This window comes from Hirundo rustica, chromosome 8 (assembly GCF_015227805.2).
Source record: "Hirundo rustica isolate bHirRus1 chromosome 8, bHirRus1.pri.v3, whole genome shotgun sequence".
NCBI lineage: Eukaryota > Metazoa > Chordata > Aves > Passeriformes > Hirundinidae > Hirundo > Hirundo rustica.
In genome coordinates, this window is record NC_053457.1 from 26,889,180 (window position 1) to 26,908,513 (window position 19,334).

The 19,334-nt window shown below is 38.5% G+C and overlaps 1 protein-coding gene across 3 annotated transcripts in view; it reads right to left on the minus strand.

The window, feature by feature from the left end:
• Positions 1 to 3,794: 3,794 nt before the first annotated feature.
• GPAM (glycerol-3-phosphate acyltransferase, mitochondrial) overlaps positions 3,795 to 19,334 on the minus strand; it is a 30,339-nt gene continuing 14,799 nt past the window's right edge. For 2 of the 3 annotated variants that reach the window (XM_040071068.2, XM_040071067.2), the window contains exons 10-22: positions 18,868 to 18,967; positions 17,926 to 18,138; positions 17,432 to 17,545; positions 15,386 to 15,471; positions 14,331 to 14,446; positions 13,512 to 13,582; positions 12,139 to 12,403; positions 11,497 to 11,639; positions 10,133 to 10,210; positions 9,365 to 9,505; positions 8,423 to 8,612; positions 8,261 to 8,319; positions 3,795 to 7,088 (exon numbers count right to left, since the gene is read on the minus strand). In XM_040071068.2, coding sequence (XP_039927002.1) covers positions 6,972 to 7,088; positions 8,261 to 8,319; positions 8,423 to 8,612; positions 9,365 to 9,505; positions 10,133 to 10,210; positions 11,497 to 11,639; positions 12,139 to 12,403; positions 13,512 to 13,582; positions 14,331 to 14,446; positions 15,386 to 15,471; positions 17,432 to 17,545; positions 17,926 to 18,138; positions 18,868 to 18,967 — 1,693 coding nt within the window. In that variant the 3' untranslated portion in view covers positions 3,795 to 6,971. The remainder of the gene's footprint in view (positions 7,089 to 8,260; positions 8,320 to 8,422; positions 8,613 to 9,364; positions 9,506 to 10,132; positions 10,211 to 11,496; positions 11,640 to 12,138; positions 12,404 to 13,511; positions 13,583 to 14,330; positions 14,447 to 15,385; positions 15,472 to 17,431; positions 17,546 to 17,925; positions 18,139 to 18,867; positions 18,968 to 19,334) is intronic. The other variant, XM_040071069.2, reaches the window with a different exon arrangement.

Consider the following 19,334-nt stretch of genomic DNA (forward strand, 5'->3'; position numbering starts at 1 on the left):
CCACCTTCCAGCTTAGCTGAATCTGCAGCCCAGCATGACACACCAGGCTACAACAGCAGCAGCAACGTCTCGGGCTGTTGCATCACTTAGATCTGATTCTTTAATAGATGAAGAATTGAGGCTTTAATAAGAGATAAGGGAGCTTTGCCCTGCTGTGCTCAGACTAATCTTTTAATGGTTGAAAGAGATAGAAAGACTGCTCCAATTCCTTATCTAGCATTTTCCTTTGAATTATTAATAACCAATTTGTACTTAATTTACTTAGTTCAGAAAATTAACTACATGTTGCCAACATTTTTCATTTTTACTGCCTTCTGTGTTGACAAAGGGATAACGTCATATAAACCAATTAAAAAACAAAAACACACAACCCCAACCTCCCGCCCTGGTCTGCTCTCCCAGCTCTCGGGAGTATATCCAGAAATATCAGCTTCTAATATTTCTATGCTTCTTTGCTTCAGACTTCTGTAAACTACAACTTGGGTTAATGATTACAGGTGGTAAAGGGATGAAATTCTCCTAATATCTAAACCAGTCTTCCTAGACTCTTGGACAAGAAGAAACATTTCAGGGTGAAAGGGGCAGAATCTGCAGATTTGAATGCAGTTTTAAAGCCCAGTACTAGAATTAACTCACATTGTATCTAACTGCTACAAAAATGTAAACACAAAACGTGTTTAAACTTCCTCATCTCCTAGAAAATGGAACACTCATTTTATTACAAGCAATGATTTCTTTTGGGGGATTAAAAACATTTTTTCAAGGATAAACTAAGGAAACTGGAGGCTATAAATGGCCAGCCAGCCAGCAAGAAACAGGGAGAGATTTGCAGGCAGATGTTCTGAACTATGATAATTTAGTTTAATGAAGGGGAAATATAAACACAGAAAAAGGCTTTTATTGCCTTCTGACAGGTAGTAGTTTAATTGGCTTCTCCATCCTGCAGAGACAAGAGGAAGTCTGATGTAAAAAGAGCTGAACACCATGGTTAAAATTAGGCTTCAGCTAAATTTAAAAAAAAAAAAAAAAACATACACAGCCATAGGGTGAGTTCCTGAAACTTTCCCCAAATATGCAAAATGCTTAACTGGGAACAAAACCTCAGCCTTTCTTCAGCCTCATCTGAAGAGGGACACCAAATCAAAGGTGACAGACATACCACAGTGAGCAGTTAACAAACCATCCCAGGTACCAATGACACAGCAGCCCTCACCCAGCACAGAGCTCCCTCAAAGAGGCTGCTGAAGTACTTTTGGGGGGATCCTGGAAACCCTTCCAATGAAAATGGATTAAAAGAGTGCCACTGTCAATTCTGTGGCATTTATAAATGTTGTTTTCTTTGCGTAGATGCAAGCACTGGAGCCTGAACTCCTGAGCTAATGCAATAGTCAAGCCAGCAGTAGATCCAAAGCTCAGGAAATATCACTTGGCTTTCAGTATTTCCAAAGCAGTGCCAGAGTTAAACTGTAAACTGTTAACAGATTTCAAGGTTAATTTGTAATTTATTATTATTATCTGCCAGGAACACTCTGGAAGGTGAAAATGCCAGGGGCAGGATTCCTCACCCTTTTTCCAGTCACCAAAGATTTTACTATTGGCAGAGGTAGGAGACTTCTACACCTCTCTATGTAAAAAGGCTCACACAACACAGTAAGACAATGTGATTACTGATTTCTTCTCTAGTCCTTTCCTGCTCCCTGCTGGCACTCCATTTGTTTTTTGACCAGCAGGAACACTAAGAAAACATTTTTACAGAACAACTTTAATAAAACCCTCATACATTTTACTCCTCAACAAATACAGGGACAATAAGTATAATTCATACTACAGCTGCTCCTGATACCCAAAGAATTGCTGGTTTATTTCCTCTCCTGTGCCTGTACATCAGTTGGTCTTCTCCCAGATGTAATGCATCGGACTCCCCTGGCTGGAATGGCTTTCAGACCTTTCTGAAATGTATCATTACCCCTGGGATCATGATATCCTCCACTGGACTACCTGACTGTCCCAGATCTTGTTACCTTTGAGTGTAAAGAGCAAATTCTCTTCCATTCCCAAGGTCACTAATGAAGAAACTGAACAGACACTCACAACAGATCTAAAATCGTGTCCACTCCTAATAGTAAGCCTCCAAAATTCTTTCAATGTGGCTGTGACTTGTGTTTCAAGGAGAGGAAAAAATCCACTTCATACATTCATATTCACTGTACACATGCTCGTTCCTCAAATTACTTCCTTACGAAACCAGCACCAGAAGTGACGTGTCTAAGGCCACACATGGGTTCAGTGAATCTTTGAGTCTAATTTACATCATCTGATCTCCATATCTGGGTTTCCTCACTTGTCAGGGACTGTCACGCTGGAAAAAACATTTGAGACCAAGACATTGCAAACATTATCAGTTTAACAACCAACATTATTACTGTGCTGGAGAACAACCTTTTCATACAAATTACTCATATCAATTACACTATGTGTCTTCTACTGAAATTTTGCTCTTCATAACTATATGCACATAGATTTGTGTAATTAATAGCTACTTGGCAATTAATTAAATAGCTTTTGTTTCTCCAACTGCCAGTGCTTTATGACAGATGAAAGCTGAAAATCTTTTTGGGGTTTATGGTGTCTCAGGCCTGAACTCTGGCACAACACACAGTGATGAACACTTCCTACATGTTCCCTCAGAAAAGGCAGCAAGTCCCTTATTCTAAAGATAGCATCTATTATGATAATACCTTTTGGATAATTACATTAACAGGTTGGCCAACTTACAGGAGAATAAATTAGGGTAATAAATCTCACCCAGCACTGCAAAACACAAGGAACATCTATAAAGAAAGACTGGAAAGAAAATATTTCAAGCAGGAACTCAGATCAATGTGGATCTTACCTTGAAAACACAGGGCTACTAAAAACACGATGTACCATAAGAGAACAAAACAGAGAACTCAAATGATCCTTCTAAATAAGCCTGATAAGCTTTTATTATATAAAAACTGAATTAAGAAAAAACTAGAGATAAGTGTTTATCTGACATTTGGGATTTCAAAAGACTGAGAAATAGGAAGACACTCACAGAAGAAAACATATAAGGTCATCACCAACAAGAATTGGGTTTAATTCAAGCTACTGACAATAATTGAATTCTAAGTTTCCTGCTTCAGCCTAGAGTTGTCAATTAATTGAGCCTTGCTTGCATGTGAACATTGCTAGAGGCCTCTTACAGAGTCAGCTGACTTTAACTTTTTTTCCTTCTGAAGAGTGAAGCAGCAACCCTCCTTCTCAATTTAGGTAATGATCATCTATGCAGGTTTTATTATATTAAAGCCCCATTCCAATTAATTCGCATTTGCCAGATGCTGTCACAATTGCTGACAGGTGTTCATTACACTCCAGGTCAGCTTGAAAGCACCATAAGAAGGGAAGTCTGCAGCATCAGAGCCATCCCAGGCTCCTGAACGACACACAAATACCCCCATGAGGAGAGAGGAAGTGCAAGAGAACTCCATGTACAAGAATCTTGCGGGCGTGGGGGAACGGAGAGGCAAAATGGCACCTCCACTTTGCAAAAGAACAGTGGCTCAGGAGTTGGGATGTCACCTCAATCTGCTTTTTAAGTGTCTCTGTTCCAGCTCAAAACTGGTAGAGATACATCTGCAATGAGAGATTTTAATGGTTAATTCCAGTAACTACCTGCAGTGAGTGGCACAAAGTTATTGAATGAATTATCTCAGTGAGTTACTTAAAAAAACCCCCACAACAACAAAAAAATAAAAGAAGACTAGAAGAGCTTGTTAAATGTCATATTAGCAAAGAGTTTAATTTATTAAAACGACTCCAGTACACCTCTGCGCTTCTACAACAGACACACATTACACATAACAGGTAAAACACAGCAGCATCCTCCAGTCAGCAGTTCCCCAGAAACACAAAGCCACGGTATCTTACATCACCTCCCAGCTCACCCTTCCTCCACGAGGCTTGGGGCACCTCTCTGAGGAGCAGGCAGGCAGCTGAACGCAGGTGTGTGTCCGTGCTTCCTGGTGAGAGGGGGTGAGTGCAGAGGCTGCCGTGCCCAGAGCTGGCAGCGAGCACACGGCGCACCGCCGAGCGCAATCCCGCGCTGCCCCCGCACTACAAACCCCGCATCAGGATGCGCGTGGAGAGCTTAAGTTTCTCAGAGCGTGAAAGACACTGGCCCGAAAGGATTTGCACACCTGAGAATTAGCTCATAAGGATTACAAGACTCGTGGAAGTCTTTATAAAGTCTTAAAATACAGTTGTGGTAATTCAGGGCCAGTCCTTTCTCTTTTACCGGTTAACTTTACTGAAATCAACTCGACCTGGAATCCTAACAGCAAAGCAAACGTGAAAAGTTAATAAAATCAGAAGACACTGAAGGTGTAAATACAGTGCAAGTGTTGGTTTTAGTCTTTTTGACTGTTACAGCCTGATAATTTTACATTCTGTGCTTTAATTTCAGGGAAAAGCATAGATGTTGTATGTCAGAACATACACACTAGCATATATACAAGTACACATACACACTTGCTGCAGAATGCAAGGGCTTCCAGTGGCATATGATCCATAGTACCAATCTATCACATGCAGGTGTTTGGGGGTTTTTTCCATACAAAACCAAAAGTTTTAGAGGCGCCCCTCCCCCTGCAGACATAAGTAACCATTAATGTGTATTCACATGCATTATTACCCACTCATTGATTTATGTTAACCAGATTTATTTTTAATTTTTTTTTTTAATGTAAGCCATAAATTATTTTAGGTGCAACACCTAGCCAGAACACTCTGGTGACCACAGTACTCCTGGGTTTTATGGTAACTAATACCTCCGTTGGCAAAACATTCTTTAAAAAATTACTCAAGTTTTGTTTGCTTCATATTGCTTCATTTTAATTTTTTTTTTTTTCATGTACAATCTTTGCTGTTAGTACACTTCAGATTTGCTGAAGTGCAGTAAACTATGAGAGCTCGTTATTCAGAAGCACCTAGACTTTTTTTTGATATTAAATGGAAGCCATCAGCAACAAACATTGTATGGAGAATTCAACAGGTGAATGAACAGTGCACATCAGTCAGTATGAGATGAAACTGTTTTCCAAACAGCTGGTAGCCTTCACAAAACAAATTATGTGTGATGTAGTCAGTCCTGCTGAGACAGCAGAAGGACATAAGAACACAAGTGACTCAAGGGTCAGTGTTTATCCATATTAATGTAGCTTTGGTTCAGAACTTCCTTTAGTGTTGTAGAGCACCTGGTTTAGTGACAAAACACATGCATCTCACAGTGCTAACAGTGTAATGCTAATAAACTATAAACTGCAGCTTTCAAATATTAATAGCATTTAATAAAAAAGTTTACAGAAATATTCTTGTTGACAAATGTGCAGTACAAATGCAAGCTCCTTGGCCACAAACTCTAATTGTGTGCATCAGTTTTGTGCTGGCATAACAGTGCAAGTGCTGGGATTCAAGTATGCTTTTCCATGTTTGTGTTAAGCAACAGAGATTACATGATGACGTTTGGGGGATTTTCTGCTCACAAGGCCAGGATGTGAGAATCAAGCAAAGCAATGCAGCAAAGGAAATGTTTAATTTCCCTCATCTAGAAGGCATAAAGGAGGGAAAACACATTTCACAAGCAAACCAGCCTCACATACCACCAAGTTATTGCTTCAGCTGTATCAGCTGTGCTAAAATACAGGACTACAGGTTGCAATCTAATCTGCCCTCACATGAAGAGAAGATGAAATCTACAGTGCAAGTGCTCCATGAAAAAAGATCAGATTGCAACACCAGAGTCCCGTTTCACAGGACAGAATCTAGTCATCATTCAGTTTTGCCCATGAATTAATTGGTTTTGTAAGTCAATTAGATCACAGTCAAAAATACATTGTTTATACTTCTGTTTTTCCAGAAGTACTACTTCATGCCAATTTAGGTCTGCTCAACAACAAAATCTAATATGAACACTTATTTCCAAAGAACCAACAAAATTATTGCTGAAATTTTTAGGGCCAAAATTAAAACTTACTTCACCAAATCAAGTCTTTACTCCACTTAAAAAAAAAATCTGACATCCTATTAATTAAAAAAAAAAAAAAGAGCCATGAACTTGTCTTTTTTTTTTCTTTTTTTTCAATTAAATAATAATCTAAGATTTTACAATATAATCACATTCAGGCAACTGTCTCCTGACTCATCTGGCTGAATGACAGATGCCATAATAAAAACAAGACTACTACTCTCACATCTCACATTCTTCCTGACAGCAGTGATTAGTGCAATTTACCACTGCACTACAGTTTTAATAGTGCAAGGTGTGCCTGCTGACATTTCTCACAATCACCTGCTACATGATCGTTATTCTCAGATGTCTGTACCTGGAATTTTCATTAGAATTTTGGCATTTATGTTAATACTTATGAAAAACTATGGCTTTATCCATGAAGTATATAGCCTACCTAAGCAAAAATTTTAAACCATTTATTTAGAACAATAAAACTGAATTGGAATGAAAATTACTTGGTTAAGCCATAAGCTGTGTTGCCACTAAACTCAAGATCTCAGGGTTAGCTACGGAACACCAATATGTGTACTTGTGCATCTGTTACAGTCTTTAAAAGTTCATTTAAAATGTAACACTGATAAAACTTTTTTTTTTTTTTTAACCTCTAATTCTAATAATTTATCTTACTTTTTTTGCAACATGTTTAATTACTTGTATCGAAAGTGTCATCTGAGTATCGCTGTATTACAACAGGACTGGGACTGTAAGAAACCCATAAATGCACATGTAAGAAGGCACTTGTCTTCCAGTGGTTCAAGTCAGAGAAGGCCTTACCCAGACAGTGGCACCTTACACTTTGAAGCATAAGCAAATGTCCCCAGGCTTTGCCACAGTCTCAAAACCTGTCCTCGTGTCCCTGGACAAAGGTGCTGTGTGTGGTCTATAACACCATGAAGCTCATGACGAATTCCAGTAGCTTCTGCCTGTTGCTCTGAGGTAGGAACGTAGTACCAAGTTCCAAAATGATGTCTTTCCTTTGCTGAGTCTGCTTGAAAACCTGAAGCACAGCATGAACACATGTAAGCATCACCATGTTAAAGGAATCTCCTTTCTTCTGAGATTAAAATGTTATGGTCTATACTAAGTTATCCCTCGTTTACAAGACTTTTTTCTTTTTATTTCTTGAAGATTTAGATGGCAACGCCTTTAGGTGTTATTAGAATTCACACAATGTTGAAGACCTTCAGGGGTTATAGAAGAAAAGAAATGGAAAAGTAATTACAGTAAATGATAAACAGACAAATCTTAACAGTGAGGGACAAAACAGCCAATCAAAGGCATCCAATTAAAACTGTAAGCACTTTAAAAACAAGAATTCAGATGCTATGCTATAACAGATGCTCAGCAAACATTTCGTAGTTCCACTATTCATTCTAGTTTTTCCTGCTATTGGAAAATGATGGATTCAATATGTGCTTTCCTCACAGCTATTCAGAGTCCACAGGAAAATACCTTTACTAGGCCAACTATTGTTGGATTATTCAATATATCAGGATTTAAAGACTTCAAAACCCATACCCAGCAATGGTAGCAATTTTTGCCTAAATGTCAATGCTTTTAAAATTATAATGCTGTCTCTTATCTGGCATTCAGGAAACCACTCCATTCTGATGAAAGAAAAACACTTCACTTGCAAAATCTAGATGGAGATTTATAATTTAAATACTAGTGGTAAAGTACAAAATTGAATGTTTATCCTAGAGAACACCTGTATCCTCGTGGTGAACACTGAAGGTGGATAAGGATGGTTCTTCTGGAGCATCAATCACTGCTAAGCCAAAATTCAATAACCAATGCTTTTTTAGAGATTTAAGTAGACTTCAAAATTAAATTTAGCTGTTACTGAGCACAGAACATGCTCTCAGCCTTTCAATATTGTTCAACAGGGACACGGAGTAGAACAGAGGAACTTCATTTCCCGTGAATAAAAATGTCTAGTCACCCAGCCATCCAGACAGGCCTTCCCAGGGGCAAGAAGTGCCCTGCTCTGCAGCTTGTCCTCTCTGTTACAGCCCTCAGGAAACCAAAATGCTCTAAACCTACAATACATTTCCACAGAAGCATTCACTGATTTTGAACTGAGACTGAACAGATTCCTTGAAATGTCCAAAGTGTGCTCATTATTGACATGAAACTTGACAGTCACCAGCTCTGAGCTCCAACACTTACTCCAATTTCCTTGAAGACTTTCACTGCATTTTTCACGTGACTGTAGGTAGCACTCTCAGCTGCAAGAGAGAAAACCCAGAGATAAACAAACTGAAGTTCAATTTGGGCTACCCTGTGGTAGAAAGAACAGCATAAATCAGTTCCAAAACCAGTTTAACATACCATACACAGCAACATTCTTCTCTGTCCTGCTTATTAAGTGCCTGTGTAGCTTCTGAATATATTCAGACTCTAAAACAGGACCACTAAAATTGTGCACAAAGATGACAGCAGAGCTGTATGCCTCCAGTAAGGGTCCCAGTAACCTCTGCAGGAAAGTGATGTACTGCTGGTGCTCTTGAGACTGGCTCACCTAAGAAAAAGCAACAAAAGGTTCAGTGACAGAGACCAGTGGAAACCTGAAACGACCTACAAGGCATAACATGGCGAAACAGCAACCACAATAAAAACAAAAGCACAAAAACTTGTACAAAAACAAATGTGGGGGCACAGCACAATATGGGAGCATAACAAAAAAAAAAAAAAAAAAAAAAGAGGTTGACCATGAGGGACAAAACAGGCACTGAATAACGGACTAATGCTATTTTTTCCTCCTCCAGGGTATTACTATTTTCCCAAGATAAAATTAAAGACATCACACTGATCTGCAGCCGACAGAAGGGCTGCCCTACATTCAGAGATGGACAGAAGTTTTCAAGTGTTAACAAGATATCCTAAGGAGTGTTTGTGTCAGCTCTTAGAAAACTAGTAATGTATCTGAAATCAACAGAAGCAATCTATGAAGTGAAAGATAGGCTGAATATAAATACCAGCTGGATGTGTCCTTTTTAGACTGCATGTAAAGAATAAAACCAAGATACTTGAGTCTTTATCTGTTTTCAGGACTCTAACCATTGCTCTTCCACTTCCCTGTAAAGATTATGTTCCTTCAGCTGTTTTCCTCGTGGGAAGGAGACAAATGGACTGTACAAAAATACTAACACTGCAAACCACCAAACCACCCACCTCTGCCCAAAAAAATTATCAGTACCTGTCCTGAATAAGCAAAGTAATTTATATCTCTCACAAGAGGGCTCAGCATCAGTAGGCCAAGGAAAATATTACCTTCAGGTAGCAATCTCTCTGCTCCTCTCCAAAATCACTGTCTTCATCTTCCTCGTCACTTCTCCAAGATAATGGCTCAGGGAGTTTTTTATTCCACTGCTGTTCTGTAAGACTGGGGCTAACATCCTCCTGCTCATCCTGCTTGAATTTCAAAAACAAGGTGGTAAATAGGTAAAACTCCAAATCCAGGCAAGCAATGGGTTTAATTTATAATCTCATCTGACTTGTTTACTGTGCACAAAAAGAAGTTTATGAAGCAAAGATATGCTGCATCAGCTGCCTCTATTTCTAAGGCTTTCTTTGCACTGTGCACCTCTGGCAAACTGCACCACACAGTGACTCTCCTACAGCCCTGAAACTGCAAGCTGAGGAGTTTTACAGTAATTCTGAGATCAATGCAAAGGAATTAAAGAATGACAAAATGTCTAGACTCCTGACTCCTGTAGAGTAGAAAGTAAAAACCCATTCAGCTACGTGACACTTGAAAGAGCTCCAATAATAAAATAAATCCCAAGTTTTAAGACAGTACAAAATTAGGTGTCTTCCTTAGTAGCCTTACTGGTAAAATGAAATTACGCAGCCATGAAGCATCACAGGCTGACTGTACCCAAGTGTCTGACACTCATGGACAGAGGAATGAAGCAGCCTCAGTCCTGGGCACATTGTTACAAGCTTTCAGTAACATATACTTAGAACAAGTCTCACAGCTAAGGAGCATAAACCACCTACAGCACAGTACACACTCCCAGAGTATCTCTGCCACTTTACCTCAGCCACCAGGAGAATGCCATACTGGATCAGCCTTTCCACAGACTCATGGCAAACTTGATAGATCATCTGGCAAGGCTGCACAGCATAAAAGGAATGAAATGCAAAAGTCATATCCATTACACCCATTACAGCAACATCATTCCCTGTTCAGTATGAATGTTTTAGATATAGCAGTATTATTTCTTTTATGCAAGCTGTTAAACTTTTATCAGCATAATCCCAATGCACCGCTCTTGTGTTTATCCTGGCAGACATTTAAAAAAAAATAGTGAAACAGGATATTTAAAACATGTCCAAGATTTTTCTGAAATGCATTACCATTGGTAGAAAGCCACATTAAAGAGACTCCCTTTTTAATAGCCTCTAACCAAATTTTAATTTGTTAACAATTCTGGAAAAAAATCATCAAAAAATTATTGAAGCTCATAACAGTGATCTATTTGGCATTTAAAGGAAATTACAATTTCAAGAAAACCTTACGTGTTTTGAAACTGAATAGGAAAAATTCCAACCTCTTTTACATTATTCATAATCATTTAGGAAATATTTTCTTAGTTAAAAAATAATAATCAATTATTAACTCTGAAAGCAGAAGGACAATATTACTAAAGAACTCCAGTATATGAGCTAACATTACTACTCAGAAAAAAATACTGAATTTGACTTATGCTTCCATAAAAATGCACAAGTCAAATATGAGTACAATTATAAGAACTAACTCAAGAATCTCTAGAATTTAACTTCAACACATAAGAAAAAAGAACATCTAGCACTTAAAATTGAAAGCATGCAGTGTCTGAAAAGTGAGATAACATCAGCTCTTGTCAGTGTTTTGTAACAACAAAAACTGAAGTCAGGCCATGTTGAAAATTGCCACTAAGTACTAGGTGTGGCACAACATGAGTACTGCACTCCTATGCAAACAAGGGATATCTTTAGAATATGGAACCTTACTTCCCAACATAATTTCAATCACCTGTGCAAATTCATAGGAGCTGGGTACTCACAAAGACTTTTGTTTCTTTAGGTAAAAAAAAAAAATAGTTTGGGCAGAATGCAAATACAGCTGTGATGATCTAATGACAAGCATAACAAAATATGTTAGAGAAGCTGCTCTCTCAGCTTCCCACAACTCAAGGCGAGCTTCTTAATGCTGCCTTTCTCAGGAAAGGCCTGAAGCACAGCAGGAATGACCCAGGCCCATCCAAGCATCACCCCCTTCAGCACTTGCAGGAGCAGCAGGTGGCACTCAGTGTGTGACAGCCACCACCATCACTGACAGAGCCGTGACACGAGAAAGCATCCTGTCATTTGAAAGTAGCAAGCAGAACAAAAAGTGGACAATCAATGCAATTACTTACCAAAGACACAGTGAATTCATTAGAAAGCAAGTAGCACAAGCTGGCAGCTTTTCGGACCAGGTGCTCTTGACTGATTAAACTGGGAGAAGCACCGCCGGTACCATTTCTGTACCTCCGGCTCTGAATCGCGTGAAGACTGCAGGCTGGAGCAGAAACAAACACAGGAAAAGTTTAATTTTCCAAAGAGCTTTATGGCAAAGGAAACATCAAACTTCTTTTTCACCCACTTCAGCGGCCAAAAGCAGCCAAACATTACACATGCCATTCAAGAATAAAGAGAGACTCAACCACTATTTTGTGTCCAGTAATGTCAGATCGAAACAAAATCTCATTTGCTCACCAAAGCACAGGTATTGCCATGTTGGCTCAGAACTCTGACAGTGCCTTGCCTATGGCAGTGACCAATACAAACACTTCTAAGAAAGATAAAGGATGAGGGGAAAAAAGAACAGAAACGTTCTTCAAATAAAATACAAGTTTGCTTTAAAACTGTTTGTTAATGTAAACATGGGTGGGTTGAAACAGGAAGCAAAAAAATGTAATAAAGTAAATAACACAAGAAACTGATGGGGATTTTTGTGCAGATACTTGGGACTTCCAGAGTTACAAGAAAGTCTTTCCATGACAAAGCCCAAAACATACCAATAACAGCCTCTTTAATGAATACATGAAGTATTCCATTGCTGTAGAAGTTGAGTTCAAAGACAGCAGGTATTGTGATGCTGGGAGTGACGAAGAACTCATTGTTTCTGCTCGTGTTTGTGATATTTACACAGTTTCCCAACAAGTGGATGGCATGCATGACAACATCATCTGAGTTCCCTGAAAATCCCAAGTCAAAGTCACGGGCCAGAACCTCCTCCTTCATGGAGAAGAAATCTTCTACCAGTCTGGAAAGATCAGTTCCCTAGAAATAAACACAGAATCACACAGTTAAACAATTTTTCTGCACAGCAGTCTATCAGTAAACCACGTAATCAGGTAAATATCAAACACAATACACTGTCAATAATCCAAAGAACAACAGCCATTGTCAGAAACACTGATTTTCACTGAGGTTTTGATGAAGTAGTTCCACATGTTTTGAATTACATGCAATTATATTTTACAGCCATGGAACTATTTGGGAATGCAAGGTTTTTCTTTGCTTCTTGATTTATTTCAAAGCCTGCAGAGACCTGAATACCTTAGGATACCTCAAGACCATGTCAGAGGCATCATATTTCCACTACCTATGCTATAAAGTGAATGGGAATACTGCACTTGAACAATTGGCTTGGAACAGGAGGAAAAGCCTTTCCTCAGGCACCTCCTTTTCTTGTTCTCCATCAAGATGGATTACAATTACAATCAAATTACATTGTAAAATGCTTCTTTGATTCCACTATTTTAGGAAATTGAAAAGACTGGACTGATGAGAATTGTGACACTTCCTCTATGTGCAAGATTATACAACTGACAAATATTTTTCCGTTTTTTCTCAATTTACATGCAATAAAAGCTTCAGACTTGAAGAAATTTTAGAAAAAATGCAAAACAAACTTGTAGGAGAAAAAAAAATTCTTACAACACTCATGCACAAGACCTCAGGTAAACATTAGTATTATTCTGCCATTGTGATACAGTGTTTTACAACTGAGGAACAGTAAAATCAATCTGGAAATTTATGGAACAGTTTCTAGAATATTCAATAGTGAATGTGCTTTGAGATCTAAAAACAACTACAATAAATGAAACCCATGTAATCTTTAAAAAAAGCATAACATTTTGAATTACAAAGATCTATTTCCACATGAGCATTTATTATCACCCCATCAATAATGGCTTGTGTTCAAGCATCCACTGCTAACTAAAATATCAGCACTCAGGCTATCTGAAATCCACTTTAATTTAAATTCATCTTTCTTTTTTTTTTAGTCAGTATCATGCAATATTAAAATCCATACTTTTTTTTTTTTAATAAGTTAACAAGGCCAAAGCAATGTTTCCCTATTTAAACAGCACAGAAGCCTTACCTGCCTGTGTCTGTACAGCAACAAACAGGCAACAATGTGGGTAGACATCACAGCACAGGACTTGTCAGCAGCTAGAGGTGAACAAGATAAATTTGTTAAGCACCTGAGACATTCAGAACACCATTACAAATGGAAGAGTACCCACTATTAAAAAAATAAACACAGAACTGTACCCACTGAATGAAATACAAAGTATATTATGTCTGTCTAGAAACAATATTAAAGTAATCAAAGTAACTTGAACTAAGAAGGCCAAATAAAGCTTAAATATTTACTAAGGTTACTGTTTTCTGTGCATCTCTGGTACCACAAACCACAGATCTACTGACTGAAGCATATACCACATAACCTATAAAACCTGGCAACACTGATCCATGCAGCTAGAAGAGCTCATGTATGATCTTAAATAATTCCATTAAGACACTCCAATATCTCCTTACATGAAGAGACAAGCAGTGAGTGTATCAATATGACAATCAAGCACCTCAGAGTACAGAAGGTTTAGTGTACTAGTCCAACAAACAGAACAAAATTCTTCTACTTGGTCAGAAAAAGAGTTTATTAAACTTTGAGGAGGAAGGAGAGAGACAAAGGATTGAGAATTGTCAAGATTATGTAAGTCATGAAACGATCACCTGAATGGAGACAATTAGGAAGTGTGACGTTACCACACAGAAAATTCACGCTGTCAGCGAAACCAAAGAGGCAGCTGTCAGCAGCCTGCTCCAGTGGAAGGGGGGTTGAAATGAGATGATCTTTGGTCCCTTCCTATTCACACCGCTCTGTGATTCTGTGGGAGTGATACTCTCCAACACTTACTGAACAAGATGTGCTCAGCCAAGTTGGATATCAGCTCTCTTCTGAAGGGCTCACTGGTGATATCCCTGGAGTTGGGCAGTGAGGCCTCTGCACCTTCATCCACAGTATCATTAGGTCTGAATACAGAATAAAAATTAACATGATGACATTTTGATTCTGATCAAAATGTATAATAATAGAAACTGATTTTTTTCTTCTCTACACTAACTGAACCATAGCACAAAATGCCATTAGAGTCTGGTAAGGGCAGAAAATGTTATCAGCAAAAAGCTCTACCAACTTTTCCTGATTATTTCTTTGCACTGAAGAACAATCCATAGTAAGACTACAAAAAGCAAAATTGCAAACTTTTTCTATGGCTACTCAGTACTTTGCTGTAATACCAATTGTTCTTTATCCTTCAACAAATACGGACAACAGTAGAAAAAGAAAATTTGGCTAAAAGACAGAGCTCAGTCTCTCTACAAACTAGAAATGGTCTTTTGTATGGACTTACAACGTTCTAAAGAGACAGGACTGACTGTCCCCCTACCAGGACCACACAGGTTTGTAAAAGTTCTGAAAAAAAACAACTAAAATGTGTATCTTTGTAAGAAATGCAGAACTAACCCTTGAGCAGTTTAGCAGTTCTGACAGTGACCTCCTTGAAAACAAGGAGTACTCACTCACAGGTCCTATTTGCTTTGGAATTCTTCCAAAAACCTTGTGAAATGTTTGTGAAGTTTAAAACCAATTCCTTTACTTTTCACTAAGCATGGAATTTTCCCCAAATTATTTCATAAGGTTTATAAACAAACCAACAGTGATTACTAAAATAAAAGAAAAAGGAAAAAAGTCTACTTGAATTTATTTGAACAGAGCTCCTCAGGAAGAATGTAACGCTTAAAATAAATTGCACAGTTACAATTGCCTAAGTTTTGTACTTTTCTATAAGCAATTAGATTATCCATGGAGAGTTCAAGCACTGCTTGGACTGTAATGCAGAACACTAAAAAGATAAACAAACAAATCCCATTCTGTCCCCCCTTTCAACAACACACCCAAAAAATCTCTACCTTGATGGAAGTATAGCTGGTAACAAAGCTTGTTCCAAAGAAAGAGGAGCAGGCACAGGTTTTTGGCTTTGGCTGTTTACATATTCCTGTAAAAAAAAAGACTCATTATTTTTTGTACTTTTTCCACCTTAATCTTGCATTCAACTGATAATGGTGTTCCAGGAAAAGGGCAATTATTCAAAAATGCAACTGATTAAAAATAGCTCACACTAAAAAAGCAGTAATAAGGTCAGAGATATTAAAAGTTTTCAACAGCTTATTCACTTTTGACTTTATTTTATGCAAAAAGCAGACTTCCCACAGCAAGGAATCTGTACTTCATAAAAAAACTTGCAATGAAAACAACACATAACCTCTGTCAGCACCCTGCTGTGAACAAGTCCTTTGAGATGAGTTCCACGATTAAATTAATGAGAACTGCCTCATTAACATGAGTGAGAGCAAAGCCTAGCACCCATTCAGAACCAACATGGAGACTGTAATTATTGCTTACTCCTGCCTTACTCAAATGCCAGCATAGAGAACTTCTCTGAGGGAAAACATTAGTGTACAAAACACCAGTTGCAATACACAAACTAAAGCCCCCAGGAAGCAGGCAGGACACTGCATGCTTGGAATTCCTGAATTCCAAATCTCTCAAAAGCCCAGCTCCTCTCCTTATAGGCTAAAATTTACACTATTCTGTTTCCAGGACACTGTGTTCCCTCAGTTTCTGTAAAGAATGGGAAACTAAAGAGCCACTTAACCTGCTGGTCAGGAAAACAGTTCCCTCCCAGGAAAGCTGCTTAAAAGACTTCCACAGCTTCTCACATTCTCTTTTGCTTCCAAGCCTGTGCTCATAGAACTGCAGATGCCCAAAATTAACCCTCAAAGCTCATCTGCTTCACAAAAACCTGCAGTGACACAACTACAGTCACACTTGTGCAAATCTGAGCTAAGGCACACTTGAACGATTTATGTCATTTATCATCGTTCTAGAGCACACAAAGGAGCACAGGTACAAATGAGACCTGACAGAGGCTGCTGGGAAGGTACAGAGTGATTAACATTTCACTAGATTAAGAGGCCAGATAACCCTCTTTTCCTTACACCGATCCAAGAAGAGCTGTTAACTCCCTACCAAGAATAGCCGAAGCCTTCTCCTTTGGAAGTGAATCAGTATCTTTCCCTACTCCACTAATTATAATGCAGTGCAGCTGGTCACAGTAATTTCATGCTGTGGTAACTGAACCCTCCAAAGCTCTCCAACCCTACTGCTTTTTCTGAGAGAAGTAGGGCAGAAAGAAGAACACCTAATTAATTTGAATAATGTTCTAGTAAGTTGCTGCTACAATGCTTAATCTTATTAAAGTCACACTAAAAATAAGGTGTACTGTGGCAGAACACAGATTAATGAAATGTAGATTAGTACCAGCAGATTCTGCAAAGAGATCAGAGAAAATTTAGAATAAAGGCAGTTGCTGCCACACTACCCCATTCTCTGAGAAACTACATAACAATATATGGTGAAGTACTGCAGGTAACAGCTGTGAACTAATAATGAATGATGACTTTCAAAGAATATACAGATTTTTATGATATATTACCCATGACACTTTTATAGCTACTAATTTGGTTAGCAATTTTAAAAATCCAGCAAGATAAATGTCATTCCTCATTATAACATAATGACATTGCAGATGTCATTAAATTAAACTGGAAAAGTGTTCAGCTTCCTTCAACTCCAAATGTCTCTACAATGTAAAGAATTACGAGAGAGTATAAGGATCATTTTAAAGATTGTTAAACAAAGAGCACCACCAGTAGGAATACTTAGACTTTCAAAACTAATATATCAACTCTGAGACTATTACAGCTTAATACAAATGTGTCCAAAGACTCACACATTCATCAAATACAGGGATACTTTTGTCCTGCTAGAATGGACTGCAGCAGAAAATGCTAGTGATGATAACCCACAAAGAGAAAATCGAAATAAATGTGTCCCACTATTGAAACACCGAAAATGTCAAACCTTCAAAAAGACCTTCAAGACACCAAACTTACTTTTAAGGAAAATGGTTGTGCAAAATCTACTCTGACACACCCATAATTCTTCCGCAGCATTCTGAAGACTCCTCTAGCTATACTCCAAAGACTTTCATTCTTCTTAGGCTTGCCCTAGAAAACATACGTGGTTGTTTTGTTTTTCTTCCACTTTGCAATTAAAAGGTTATGCTTAAAATTAAAATGCACACAGTAGAAGACAAAGCAAGGCCAAAGCTTTTGACACACCTTGTAACTTCAAGTAAACCTAGAGAGTTATTTTTCTCTGTAGATATTCCCTTGAACATATTACTTGCCATGTCATGAATTTGCATTTAGAAGTGTGTCACCTGTACCTCAGCACTCCCCATCAGAGAGGTTTTGTGATTCATGGCTCAACATAAACCCTGTGTCCATGGAACAGGAGACTAGCAGAACCTTTAACTATGTAACACATTTTCCTGCACATAAGCAGAAAATCCCCTAGGCAAAACAAGTTGTTTGATTGCTCTTACCAGCTGCTCACTGTTATAGTGACCTTCAATTATGCGATCATAGGAGATTCCCACAGGTATAATTAGGACATCAGGAGTAGCATTTGAGAAGAGAGCATCCACCACCACAGACAGAAGACCTGCTCTAGCTCCAGATGTCTTTCCACTTCGAGACCGTGTGCCTTCCAGGAATATTTCTAGAAACTGCTGCTGTCTCAACAATTCTTCTATGTGCTGAATACAAAAAGGGTGGAAAAGAGATAAAATAAGTATCTAATTATATTGGCATACATTTGTATAATAACATACAACTATATTTCATATATATTGTCAGCAACCATTTCCTTTTAAAAGCATTGGAAGATCATGATTTGGCATGAGTACTTGTGGAAAAAAAAAGCTCAGTAATTAATCAATGCCTGACACAAGCACAGACCTACGTGGAACTGAATTTGCCTGAATATACAAGCAGTATAATGACATTTGTTCAAAAAGCATCTCTAGCAAAGGTTGATGCAGTTGATTCACATTCATCTTTCCTTCTGGTTCCCCGGTACATCCCATCTTCCAAGATGCATAAACAGCTACTACACTGAATGGCACAAAGGATTACATCAACCCATCATGAACAGACTTCCACTGTGTTAAGTGAATCAGTACAGAGATGCCTCACAACAAAAGACATCAGTGAAACAAGCATAAGTTAACTCAGAGAGCATTAATTCCACATTCTTTAATAAGGATTGCAAGGTGAATATCTGCTAATCCTCAAAGGGGCTGAGCATGCAATTTTCTTTATTCTATAAATTCAAACCTTCATAAAAAAATGAATCCCCTTTTTGCAGCATGAAACTTAAGACAAATTCAAAGCAATAAATACATCTCTAGAGTGATGGGACTCACTTTCCCACTTGCCACCCAAGTGAAATGCTACCTACAGAAAGAAAGACAAGAAATACACACCACATAGAGCAAAGCTCTGTAGAGGAAATCCTTACGGCCATCAGGGTTCTGATCCAACTTCCGACGAATGAAAAATCCTCCCAGCTTGCGGATCAATGTGCTGCACACCAAAGAAGGATTACACTCCTTGATTTCAGTTTGCAGGAATCAGGAGGTTTACACCTCCAACAAATAATTCCTTGCACACAACAGGGGTCCAAATAACTGAAATTCTTTAGGACTAAACTGTATTACACAACTTGCACATGATGGGACTACACAGCTATTTCTCTAACTTAACAGCAGGCTTCTTTACACCGTCTTGCTCCATTTCACTGCCTTCACAGGCCAATGACCAGGAGACTCTTGCACACTGAGATGCTGGTGACCCATGTAAGAGTTAACCTGAGCTGGCCCCAGTCTGTGCTGTGCTGCAGGCTGCATAGCCTGCATGGTCCCCTCAGCTGCAGAACCAGCTCAGCCAGCTG